This window comes from Rhinolophus sinicus, chromosome 17 (assembly GCF_057876585.1).
Source record: "Rhinolophus sinicus isolate RSI-liver-muscle chromosome 17, RSI-T2T, whole genome shotgun sequence".
Taxonomy (NCBI): domain Eukaryota; kingdom Metazoa; phylum Chordata; class Mammalia; order Chiroptera; family Rhinolophidae; genus Rhinolophus; species Rhinolophus sinicus.
The window spans coordinates 49,261,270-49,274,248 of record NC_142517.1 but is presented as its reverse complement, the minus strand read 5'-3'; the positions used below and the strand labels follow the sequence as shown (position 1 = coordinate 49,274,248).

General features: G+C 41.3%; 1 protein-coding gene across 3 annotated transcripts in view; it reads left to right on the top strand.

Moving 5' to 3' along the window:
• The window catches only part of LIPH (lipase H), a 36,669-nt gene extending 24,929 nt beyond the window's left edge, over positions 1–11,740 (top strand). For all 3 annotated transcript variants that reach the window (XM_074328992.2, XM_074329003.2, XM_019735843.3), the window contains 5 exons: positions 1,875–2,042; positions 3,378–3,473; positions 5,487–5,598; positions 9,307–9,480; positions 11,090–11,740. In XM_074328992.2, the coding sequence (XP_074185093.1) occupies positions 1,875–2,042; positions 3,378–3,473; positions 5,487–5,598; positions 9,307–9,480; positions 11,090–11,177 (638 nt within the window). In that variant the 3' untranslated portion in view covers positions 11,178–11,740. The remainder of the gene's footprint in view (positions 1–1,874; positions 2,043–3,377; positions 3,474–5,486; positions 5,599–9,306; positions 9,481–11,089) is intronic.
• The last annotated feature ends 1,239 nt before the right edge of the window (positions 11,741–12,979 follow it).

Below are 12,979 nucleotides of genomic sequence, written 5' to 3'. Positions count from 1 at the left end.
GTGTTTTCTAAATGAGCACATATTACTTTTATAGTGAGAAAAAACTCAGAAAAACAAAATGAGGAGCTGGAGGACAGGATAAAAGTGGGGTGGTAGAATAAAAAAACCCATCCCTGAGTGCTCTAAATCTATGTTTCACCATTGCCAGAAGAAGTTAAACAATTACAGAAATGACTCTAGAAAAAGATGATCTTGTTACAAAATGATAGCTGTATATGGCCCCACGGGAATGACATAGTGTTTAAAAACGATTCCGATGAAATGGCATAAATAGGGCCAACCATATGGTATCACAAATGGTGAGTGTTCAAACCCTGTCCTGTGTGACACAGTGTAATTACAGCCATAAGCAGTCAGAGGTAACGTGCTCTGCTTATAAAGGACATCATCTGTATCATGACTAACGTCGTTGTTTTTGCAAGTGGAAGATCCAGGAATAATAAGTAAATATTGGCTTGTTAGAGTTCACTCTGGTCCAGCTTGAGCCCACATCAGCACCGTGCTTCCCCTTAATTCCCCCAGTTTATTTCTCTTTGTCCTTCACTGGTCTTTTCTATGGGAGTAAGTAGACTCTGGAGAAAGAGGAAACATTGACGTGACTCTCGCACCGGGGGCCTCTCCAAACCACTAGCTCACAGGCATAGCTCCTCTTGTCATGGGGTTCATTCACTGTTTCCTATTCAGATCCTTACCTCCATTGATTACTCATCTTTGGGACCCAGTCCCCTTTTCTGAGTGACTTCACCATCTGACCCATCAACCTTCCGACAAGCTCTCTGATATTCTGTGCTGCCATGCTCTATCACCTCCAACTTTTCTGATACCCATCTCTGTGCCCCGTCAGACTCCTCTGTCACCGTCACACTACGTTTGAGGCCTCTTCTCAGCTCTCCTTGCCCATCCATGGCTTCCAGCGCTGTCTCCTTGTGTTCAGCCCTGCTCACTTCACCCCACCGCTTGGCTGCCCTCATGAGCGCCCTGCGCACCTCCAGGTCCTTAGGTCTCTGCCACGTCAGCCCCATCTTTGCTGGGGAACATTCTGGAAAAGCCATGGCACCTCTTCAATGGAGTACAAAGTCAGGCAAGCTTGCTAACTTCTCCATAGTCCACAATAATGCCAGAGAATCCTCTTGGTTATGTCTCACTGACTCCCTACGATCACTCCTCATGCTTCTATTTCAAACATACCCTTACTTATAACCCTTCATCTCTTAGACGTGAGCGAGATGGGACTTTTGCACCTAGTTCAAGGTCCTACCTGAGAAATACATCTTATCTATTCTCATCTTAGTTCACAAGGTTGGTCTTGATATTCATATTCCCTCCTGACCTAGGGTGGAGGCATCCACCATCCTTTTTCAAAGCTATCTCCTCTGCTTGCCCTCTTTGGGGATCTTCTTATACCAGTTGCTCCCCGATGTCTACTTTCTGTGATGTTTTTTACTAGTTTAATCATGCTTGTCTTCTGGTGAAAACCTCAGGGGAATCTTTGAATACCGTTGAGTTTTTCTTCTCCTGTTCACCGATAAAGGAAGGACATAGGTCACATCCTGATTCTACCATATAATAGCTGTATGACCTTGGTCAAGTCATTTAACCTCTCTGAGTCTCAGTGTCCTGCTAGGTCCAATGGAGATACCCATGCCTGTCCTCTTCTTTTCTCCTGCTACTTGCTGGCATGAATCCTGATCTATGGGGGTTTTATCAGAATTAAATGGAATCAAATATACTGAAGCTGTTAATACAGTGCTTGACATATAGGAGACATGATAAATTGTGTTTGTAGGGGTCTGTGTGCATACAATATGTGACAGACGTACTGTTATTAAGTGCTATAACAGGTCTATTCTTTAATCATTCCTTTTACCACCCAGGAGCACAGTATTTTAAGTGTGACCACCAGAGGTCTGTGTACCTGTATCTCTCTTCCCTGAGAGAGAACTGTACTATCACAGCATATCCCTGTGACTCCTACCGGGATTATAGGAATGGCAAATGTGTCAGCTGCGGCATACCACAAAAGGAGTCCTGTCCAATTCTGGGTAAGTCCAACAAGCAGTTTCACCTCTGATTAACAACGTACTAATTTTTGGTAGGCATACCAGCACCACCTTCCTGTCTAAACATGGGCCTGAACATTGTGTGTTTTTAAAAAATATATTTAGTCAACTTTTTCTAGCCAGTTTGTTCTGTGAGGTACTCTGGGATCTCCTAATAATAAACAGTGTTAGAAAAGCAATCTGTATAGGATTTCATCCAGAAGGTCATACATCGTCCCTGGACATTCTATTTTAGCATGGAAAAGAAGGCTCCAGAAGAGTTGCCAAGCCCATCCAAGGCACTGTTGCCTTATGTAGCCTGTTCCCATGGCGACAGGAACACCTTACACACACCTTTCTGCGGGGGGGGGGGGGGGGGGCGCAGTGAGCCCCAAGCCCCTCCTACCAAATGAGCCGTGCAGAGCAATCCCTCCCAACAAGTTGTGTCTCTAATGCCCTCACGCCACACTCTGGCTCTTGTCCACGTAAGGGGGTGGGGTTGGGTGATAGATACTGTGGAGGATGCTTGGATATATGCTAAGCATTGATAGAAATATTCCAGGTAGTGAGAACTTTGAAACTGGATAGTCATGAGAATTTTCTAATTGTTCTCAAAGGAAAAACCCAAGTTACCATCAGTGCATGCTATAGACAAGGGCTTCTCAACCTTGATTGTGCGTTAGAATTACCTAAGGAACTTTTACAAAATACTGATGCCTGGTGGTCCCACCCCAGATCAATTAAATCAGAAGGCAGAGGCCTTTCTCTGGGAGTGGGGACAGAGGAGAGAGAGTGCTCCCACTGATGGTCCTCAGCCTCATTCCTGCAGGCACACATCACATGAAGGACGACATTCACCTGCCTGGTGACAGTCACGTGGCAAACCCAGGCTCTGTGCAATTTAGGGGCTTGATTGTAGTTCAAGAAAGCACGTTGTTTTGCAAGAATGATGCTATTCCAGGTATAAATCTGAATTTGTTTTAACCTATAAAATGAATGTGTTACTGAAAAATATCAGCACTATTTTTAGTGCTCCCCACTCCCTACCCCTGCTGCTGAGAACCAGGGATGGGTGATGTAATGTTGGTAGAAAAGGGGAAAAGCCACTCTAGGGTCTTTTTGCACACCCCAGCTTTTAATAGAGTAGTGAGCAGGGTGTGGTGGCTGCTGGGCAGGCACTGCCCTGGTGGCCCTGGGGGCCCTCACGATGAGGGTGGGCGACAGGGAGGTGATCTCAGCGGTGATGGCTGTCAAACTTGCTGTTCTCGCTACCTCCCCAGCTGCTTTTATGTTTATATAATACATGTTAATGTTATACTTTTCCAATCTGTTTTATAGGCTATTATGCTGATCATTGGAAAGACTATTTAAGGGAGAAATCTCCTCCTATGACTAAAGCATTTTTTGACACAGCTGAAGAGAAACCGTTCTGCAGTGAGTGGTGAATGTGGTTTTTTGCTTTTTCCCGACCCTTATACTGTTGGAATGGCTGAGTCTCAGCTTCCTGACTACTTCTTGGCAAATGAAGGCCATGGTGAGGCATTGACTTTGGAGCTGGAAGGACCTAGGTGGAATCCTGACTCTACTACATAATAGCTGTGTGACCTCGGTCATGACATTAACCTCTGTCAGTCTCAATGTCCTGCTAGGTGAAATTGGGATAATAATACCTATCGCCTGGGTTATAAGGATTAAAATCTCAACAAATCATAGCTGTTAATTTCACTGGATGGCCATGTTAATCACTAAGTTCTTCTAGAAAATTGCTTAATTCCCAAGAGACATGAGCTTGGGGCTAGGAAAAATAAGGTGTCAGCCACATTTGTGGGTCAGTTCCAGCTCCAAAGCAACTATGATGACCTTTCAAAGACATCGAGAGACTGGGTATTCCAGATGAGAGCTAAATGGGCCAACAGATAATAAGATGCCCTGGGAAGCAAGTAGGATATTTCCTGGGTAGATGTATGTCTTGCAATCATGTCTCCTTTTTCACCTTTCTCGGGAGCAACTCTTATAAAAGAGGTTGCAGATTACTGCGTTTCCCTCATTCTTTGGTGCCATGTGTGGCAGCCCAGGGTTTGGTGTCTGCCGGGTCCAAATGGGGCAAGCCCCTGAGTAATAACGGGCCATGACATGGCAACTCCAGGGCTTACCTTACTTCTTTGTGAGATGGCCACTTTCTCCCTGAGCCTCTTTTCCCTTCTCTGCAAGTTTGACCAAGAGATAACAAATCTGAATATCATGGTGGAATTCCCATCTTCCCAAAGCATCCTCGACCTTGGAGAGCAAAAGACTAGAGAGGAAGAAGAGCTCCTTGAACGCATCATGCACTCTCATTTATTCAATAGGAATTTATTGGGTGCCTATAAGATGTTACTGCTGAGATTACAAAGAAGAAGAATCATCAATCCCCAGCTATTGTTGTAGTATATTTAGTTTTATCTTTTTTCTGTAACTCCATAAGACATTATTCAGGCAATATTTGTTTAGATGTATCCATGAATTTACCACTTTTTTGACTATCTTTTCCTTGCATTTTGTAAATACAGTAGAGTGCTGAGTAATGATTGGAGAATCCTAGAGCGTGATGAGAACTCCAAGAGGTAGACCTGACTTAGTCTGAGGGTCAGTGAAGGCCTCCCGGAGGAAGTGATATTAAGTTGAAACCTGATGGATGAGTTGGCAAAGGGGGCAAAGTAAGAGTGTCCAAATGAGAGGAAGGCTCAGGAACAAGAGGGAAATTGGCAATGTAGGCAGTGCCAGTGATGTGGCGTGACTGGGGAAGGGATGAGGGAGGCTGGATAGGCTGGTGGACAGGGCCCAGGTTATGGAAGACCTTGTCACCTGTGGAGGGTCTCTGCGTGGCTGCCTGGTTGGTTTATTTTAACACATTTTTTGCGGGAAACGAGTAAACTCGTCATATCGCTTTTTATACCAAAGCGCGGGAGACGAGAATAACACATATTTTGCACCTTTTTTTAAACTAAAACACTGAAAGTTTCATAGAAAAATATCAAATAGATCGAAAGATATGAATATTTTACGGAAAGTCTAATTTTGGCGAGAAAATGTCAAAAAAGCCCCACGTTACTACGCGATTTGGCGGGAAAATGCCCGCTTACAAATTAAAATGGGCAGGATTTGAAGTGAACCAGTCACACTCAGCCATAGGCCATGAGACCTCAGACACTAAGGTGGGAACACTGGTTTAACCATGCCTAAACATGGCGACTGGATACCATTGACCTCTGCTGTCACTCAAGCCGTCTTTAACAAAGAGAATAGAAAGGAATGTTAGAAAATTCTGCCCTGGATCTTTGCAGAGAAACTAGAGAGGAAGAGAAAAAGAGACTCAGTTATTAGGGAGGCTGGGATTTCAGGAACTGACCTTTTAAGGGAACAGTTGGGAGTACCTCGCTCTTACCATGTTCTCTCCTGGTTTTTCAGTATATCATTACTTTGTGGATATTATAACTTGGAACAAGAACGTAAGAAGAGGGTCCATTACAATCAAATTGAGAGACAAAGCTGGAAGCACCACAGAATCCAAAATCAATCAGTAAGTTGTGTTGGGATAGTTTGCAGTTTTCTATTTCCCTTTTTGCTCAGAGAAATTAAATTCCAAATACCTATTTTCTTTTTTATATGTCTGTACTTTTCTTTGTTATACAAAGGATATAAGGGGATATTTTGTTTAATTGCTTCCTGTAGCTCTTGATTTCCCAAGTTCTTTACAAATGGAATCTGTGCAAGGATTTCCCTCCCCCCCTTTCTTCCCTTTTTTCTCCCTTCCTCCTTTCTCTCTCCCCCTCTTTCTTTTCTCCTTCTCCTTTCTTTGCTTAAGCATTTAATTACAAAAGTCATCCTGTTTGCTATAAAGGATTTAAACAGTAAAGAAGTGTGTACAAAAAAAGTGCAAATCCTTGCCCACCTCAACAAACCCACTCTCACAGGCACCCACCCCATATATATGTTTCTATTCTGTTATGACTCATAATATACATATATATATTTTTTAACTCAGAAGATGTAATTTGTAATAGAAAATTGGAAACACCCTAAAAGTCCCACAATGAGGAAATGGTTAATTTAGATATTCTCATACAATAGAATACTCTATACACTGAGGTTATTTATAAAACATATTAAATGAAACACTTATAATATGCTAAATGAAAAACTTCAGGATATCAAATTATATAAAATATAAAACTCAACAATGTACTATCTATATATAAAGTTTTAGCTCAACAATGTAAAAAAAATTAAAATGAAACAGAAACATACCAAAGTATTAGACTGCCCTTTAGACGGTGTAAATGAGTGTGTTTTTTAGCTTGTCTTTACTTTTCAATTTTTTATGACGTTGTATGTATTACACGCATGTGCATATTTACATATATTGTTTAAAAATAGTTAATTAATAATTTTTTCATCTATTACTTTTACAATTGGGAAAAAAAACACAACCAAAAACTCTTTAAGCAAAGGAATTTGAGTCTCATTTTATTTACTTACTCAGGAATTGTTTCTTGGGTCCTATTGTCTACTAGGCATTTGGGTTGTCTTTTGGCCTCACCTATAGAGGACCAAGTAGAATGTCATCTGAAACTGGCAATCTCCTTATGAGTTCACTGTGCAGATAAATAGAGAAAGTGTGAGTGGGTCAGTTAGAGGTGACTTTTTAAAATGCATCTTTGGATCATAGTGAAAACAGCCTTTCTTTATTGAAGTAAGCACGTTACACAAATTAGCTAATGCAATTCTCATTAAAACCCTGTGAGGTAGTATTATCATCTCTATTTTATATATGAGAAAACTGAGGCTCAGAGAGGTCAAGTAATTGGCCAATCTCACACAGCTGATCAGGGCAAGTTAGGTGAAATCATAGGCAGGTCTGTACAAACCCAAAGCCCATAGTTTTAATCACTACATTATATTCCTCCCACTAAGCTGTATTGCTCCTTCCACCCCACCACACTTGAGTTTTGTGAGTAGTGGTTTTTTGGGTTTTTTTTTAATGTTCTTCATTGATCTGTTTCAGCAACCTCACTATCCCCAAACTCACAGTAGGGCAGCATTTTCAGGGATGGCACCAGCAGGGAGCACATCTTGAGGAACCAGCCTCCGGTAGTTAATGAGCTGTGACCTTCAGTGAGGAAGCTAGGCAGAGACCTCATCTGGAGATTGTAAGAAATAGCAGCAGAGATCGTGCAGTTACATATCGTGAGGAGTGTTCACCTAGCAAAATTTGAGTATTTGTGCCAATAATTGATTACATATTTGCTTTACATGTCTTAGAAGTTTTAATTTTACATAGTAAATTTCTTCCGAATAGGAACTCCTAAATTTGGAGGGTTTTTTTAATCTTGATTAGGATAGAAACCTTAATGAACATCTTTATTTTAGTTGTGTTTAGTTGTTCTAATTTTAGTTATGTTTGTGAAAAAGTCACCATCAATCAGAGGATATATGAGTATGGGAAAAAAAGTAATTGTTCTATTACTTGGGAGGTCATGGCTACTTTTTTCTGCAAGGCAAACTTTAACATTTCAGTATTATTTTTACAATTTAAGATAAAAGAAATGACATTAGAGTATGTACCTTGAGTTTATCCAGCCTTAAGATTATGGGTACAAATGAAGTCATATTCAAGGTTATTACCTGCCTGATGACTCTCCCTATCCCATGTGTTAGATGCCTTTCTTTTCTTTAACTTTTTTTAAAAAATTAAAATATAATTCACATACTATAATATTCATCCTTTAAAAGTCTACAATTCAGTGGTTTTTATAATATTAAAAAAATGTGCAACCATCATCACTGTCTAATTCCAGAACATTTTTATCATCTTAAAAAGAAACCCCATACCATTCCTCCTCCCCAGCTTCTGGCAACCAGTAATCTACTTTCTGTCTCTATGGATTTACCTATTCTGGACATGTTGTATAAATGGAATTATACAATATGGGGCCTTTGGGGTCTGGCTTTTCTGTTTCATGTAATATTTTCAAGATTCATCTATGTTGTAGCGTGTATCAGTACTTCATTCCTTTTTATGTTTGAATAATATTAATTGTATGTGTATTGCTGAATCATAAGGTAGTTCTACTTTTAATTTTTTGAGGAGCCTCCATACTGTTTGCCGTAGCAATTGTACCATTTTACGTTCCCACTAACAGTGCACAAAGGTTCCATTTTTTTCATATCCTTGTCAACACTTGTTATTTTCTGTTTGTTTGGTTTTTTGTTGTTGTTGTTGTTCTTTTTTGTAGTAGCCATCCTAATAGGTGTGAAGTGATTCCATATTCTTTTGAACATCTCCATCATTCTTTGAGCACTTCCTTCCTTTTTGGCACATGAGTTCTTCCAAGATCACTTTGCACGTTCCCTGCCTTAGCCCCGGAATCTACCCCTTCTCTGGGGAGCCCTGGGTTTTTTTAGTGAAGATGGTATTTAGAAACCAAAATCTGGGTACTTTTCAAATGAGTTTTATTTGTGGAACTTCTACTCTCCGTAGGACTTACACATAATTCCAGTGGTGCTGGGGTGACAGACACCCCCCCATCCCTACTTCCAATCTAAGGACCCGTTTCTAGAGCAAGCCTCCTGTTCCTGAATGCAGCGGTGCTCCTCATTTCTCCATGGCCTAGTGTCCCAGCTTCCCAGCTGAGCCTTCCTAGTGGACATACCTTAGGCTCGATTGGGATTCCAGCTGGAGGAAATAACTCTGCACACCTGGAGAAAAGCACTGGATCCTGGGATTTAGCTATTTGAAGGTTTCTTTTGAGAAGCAGGACTGAAAACATACATGCTTAAGCACAACTTCTAAATATTATCTAGTGTGGCTAAAAATATATGTATGAAGTTGAATGGAAAGACCAGAACTTTGAACTCACCCAGAACTGGATTTGGGTCCCCTGCACTACGACAGATAAGCCCTGTTACCTGAGTGAGCTTAAGCTCTGCGGGCATTTGTTTCCTTGCTTATGAAAGGAAGAGAATAACACTCACCTTGCGGAAGTGTTTAGGGGACTGGAGACACATGCCAAGAGTTGAGGACGCTGCCTGGCACATCGTAGGCACAGCAGGCAGCCCACACCTCTGTAATGTCACGGCATTTCTGCAGTCCGGGGGTTAGCAGCTTCACTCACGCAGTGCTTGTGGGTCAAACGGCTGCCTGCTTACGAGTGATGTGTAGGCTTCAACACTGTTTTCTTTCATTAGCAATCCATATCCATTTAGAAGTCTTATTTCTTTCTTCTAGTGAACCTGCAACATTTCAGAAATACCACCAAGTGAGTCTGCTTGCGAGATTTAATCAAGATCTGGATAAAGTGGCAGCCATTTCTCTGATGTTCTCTACAGGATCTGTAGTAGGTCCGAAGTACAAGCTCAGGATTCTCCGTATGAAATTAAGGTCTCTTGTCCATCCAGAGAGGTGAGCCATAGGCAGGGTTTGACAAGCCACTATTTTGCAAAGAGGTTGTTGGTTCTTGTCCAGTCTGCTTGGTCTAATTTATAACTGGACTTCATCAATCACAATAAAGAAAGTGAGGGGATTTCCAAATACAGACTTGATAAAAACAAGTAGCCTGGGGCAGCCAGGTGGCTCAGTTGGTTGGAGTGCCGGCTCTGAGCAGCGGGGTTGCTGGTTTGATTCCCTCATGGCCGGTCGGCTGCCCTCCACAACTGGATTGAGGACAATGAGCTGCCGCTGAACTTCTGGAGGGGCAGCTGGATGGCTCATGGTTAGAGTGCGAGCTCTTGACAACAGGGCTGCAGGTTTGGATCCCCCTTGGGATGGTGGGCTGCGCCCCCTGCAGCTAAAGATTAGGGACAGCAGCTGGACTTGGAGCTGAGCTGCACCTTCCATGGCTGGATTGAGCAACGGCAACTTGGGGCTGGTGGGCCCTGGGCCCTGGAGAAACACACTGTTCCCCAATATTCCCCAATAAAATTTATTAAAAACAACAACAACAACAACAACAACAACAAATGTAGCCTAGTAATCCAAGAAAATTTTACTGGAAAATTTTACTGGTATGCATTTAAAGATAAATAATCCAAAGAAATAATGTCGTTATATATTTAGAGTTATACAATTCCTCCCTAAGCACTCTACCCACACTGCTTTGCAAGTTAATAATTTGCTATAGAAAAGAAAGCGTCATGTAATTTGGAAAACTGATAGAACAGAGCCTAGTATTAAAAAAGGTACAGAAAAATTGTAATAGTTTATTCCAGTGATACAGAATGAAAGTACCATATCGATGTTAAATCTGATAACTGCATTGAGAATATCCTTATTTCTAGAAAATACACACCAAAGTATTAAGGGGTAAATGACCTCTTCTCAACCAGTTCCAAAAAAACAACAACAACAAAACAGTGTGTGTTGTGTGTGTGTGTGTAGACAGAGAAAAAGAGGAGGAGGAAGAAAAGGCCGTGATGGGATGTATGTTTTGTTACTAATGCCACGCCAACATTTAATCTATGCCACTTCTAGCATTTGATCTGTGGACGGAGAGACACAGGAAATGATGTGAGCAGTTCATACTTTATGAATTCCTTTTTCATGAAAGTTTAGGGTACCCTAAAACATTTAATAATACAAGTTTCTTCTAAGAGGATAGTCATTACATCTTAAAACTGTGGGACTTTTTAATATGTATTTTTTCTGATTATCAAAGGAACATATGTTCATTTCATACAATCTGAAAAGTTAAAGAAAGTATTAAAAAGCAGAGAAATATCACCCATAACGTTGTTATTCAGAGCTAACCACTGTTAATATTTTTGGTTATTTCTTTCTCATCTTTCTATTACTGTTTTGAAACCTAGTGGAAGTTATGTGGCAAATAAATTTTACATCCTACTTTCTTGCAGTTGTTGATGTTGCTTTGCTTATTTATCATACATGTTTTCCTATAACATTAGAAATAATTGCTAAATAATTTTATATCCTAAGGATATAATACAATTTACTTTATTACAATAGGGTCTTTTTATTATTTGATTGACAAGAGTATTTTGTCTTATTTTTACAGGCCCCAGTTGTGTCGGTATGATCTTGTGCTAATGGAAAACACTGAAACAGTCTTCCAACCAATTCTTTGCCCAAAATTGCAAATGTAACTGTTGTCAGTACATATGGGCACCAGCAACATGAAGAATGCTATGGCAGGTTGTTTTAAAGCTTCGCCTTAGTTTTTCCTCAAGGCACAAAAAGTATGGAATAACCAGGGTTTTTTGTCTAGTAGTGTCCTATGGATGTCATGTTGCACAATGTCAAATGGCCTCGGATTTTAGAACAGTCCTGTAAAGGGGGCCCCTAAGTAGGGCAAGTCAGAAATAGCCAGGCTCTGGCTGCATCCTGAGGCCTTGTTTGTTCCGCCCTGTGATTCTGCTGCCGGCGGGAGGACCAGCACCTTCAAGGGAAGGAGTGGCTGGAGCCCTCACTTTGGACTGGATCCCACATTCCCTGTGCCAGATTCCTCCACGTCCCTGCGTGTACGAGGACGTGGAGACTGACCTACCTCACCGGGCTGTTGTGTGGGTCTGGGAGGCACGTCTGTGAAAGGTTCTTCGAAATCCCATGGGTACCACATCCGTGAGTGGTTTGATAAATGTGAATATGCTTTTATTTATTTTGATATTCCTTATCTAATGTACAGTAAAAGAGCTTCTCCTTACCAACACTAGCTTCTCTCTCGGTCTGTTTGTTCTGGGAAGGCAAGAAAGCCACACCCCGGGCTTCCCACCTTCTTTCAAGTGGGGAAAATGTTTATTTTTTCCTTGTTACTAACATAATCCATGATTACTGAAGGAAATTTAGAAAATGCATAGAGGAAAAATGGACATATACTATCCACAATCCCACCTGTTAGAGGTAATTAACGTTAACCTTTTGGAACGATGCTAAATGACTCGTGTTGCTAACATGTGAATTCAAAGCATAAACCGGTTTGTTCTTAGAGCCTTGGAAGCTTCCAGTTTGAGGAAGTCTTAGGCTTCCCTAGGAATGTGTGACTATGTGTGAACCAGGAATCTAGAATGACAGCAGCAGCCAAGTCAAGAGGCCCCAGAGGGCCAAGGTCAGAGAGGCCAGAACCAAAGAAGCCAGATGTGAAGATAGAGCCAAAGGGGTGGGACCACACATCCCACAGCTGTGGCCTCTGCACCAAGGTTCCTGAGATTCCTGAGTGTCCCAGGCCTGGTAACCTCATCCTCATCCAAGTGACTCTCCTTCAACTGCTTTCTGTGAGAACAGCCCTGATTTTAAAGAAATGGACTCTCTATTTCATAAATTATAGAACTCTGCAAATATATTCCTGTGTGGCATATCTTCTTACAGATATATATATATATATATATATATATATATATATATATATATATATATATATATATATATATATACACACATATATGAAATCCAGAGTCTTTCAGTTAAGTGAGGGATGCCTGCAGTGAACGAATGAACTCTGAAAGGAATGATGCCCACTTGGGCATCTTGTCACGCTTTCTCCTCCTTCCCACATTTCCTCAGCCACTGTGGATTCAAAAACTGATGTGCTCTAGGCCCTGATTTTAAACGTTTTATTGGTCCTGCACTTGGATTAGCACAGTCACTTCTTTGTTCCCTTTCCTTTGCCTGGTAGGCAGTAAGTCAAAATAACAGCAAGAACATGCCAGAAATTAGCATTTCTGTCATTTACAAACTCCTTGGGCCAGTGGGTCTCCCTCAGCTTTTGCTCTTGGTGTCTCCTAGCGTGATACCTTGCTCCCTCTGGGATGACTGGATGGATGAACAAATGGAAGAATGAATGGGGAAATGAATGAGGGAAGAAAGGAAAGAGTGGAGATGAATTTCAATGTGTTTCCTGTAACAGCGATCAGGAGAAATGAAGGCAGTTACAGGTGTGGCCACTCTCTTT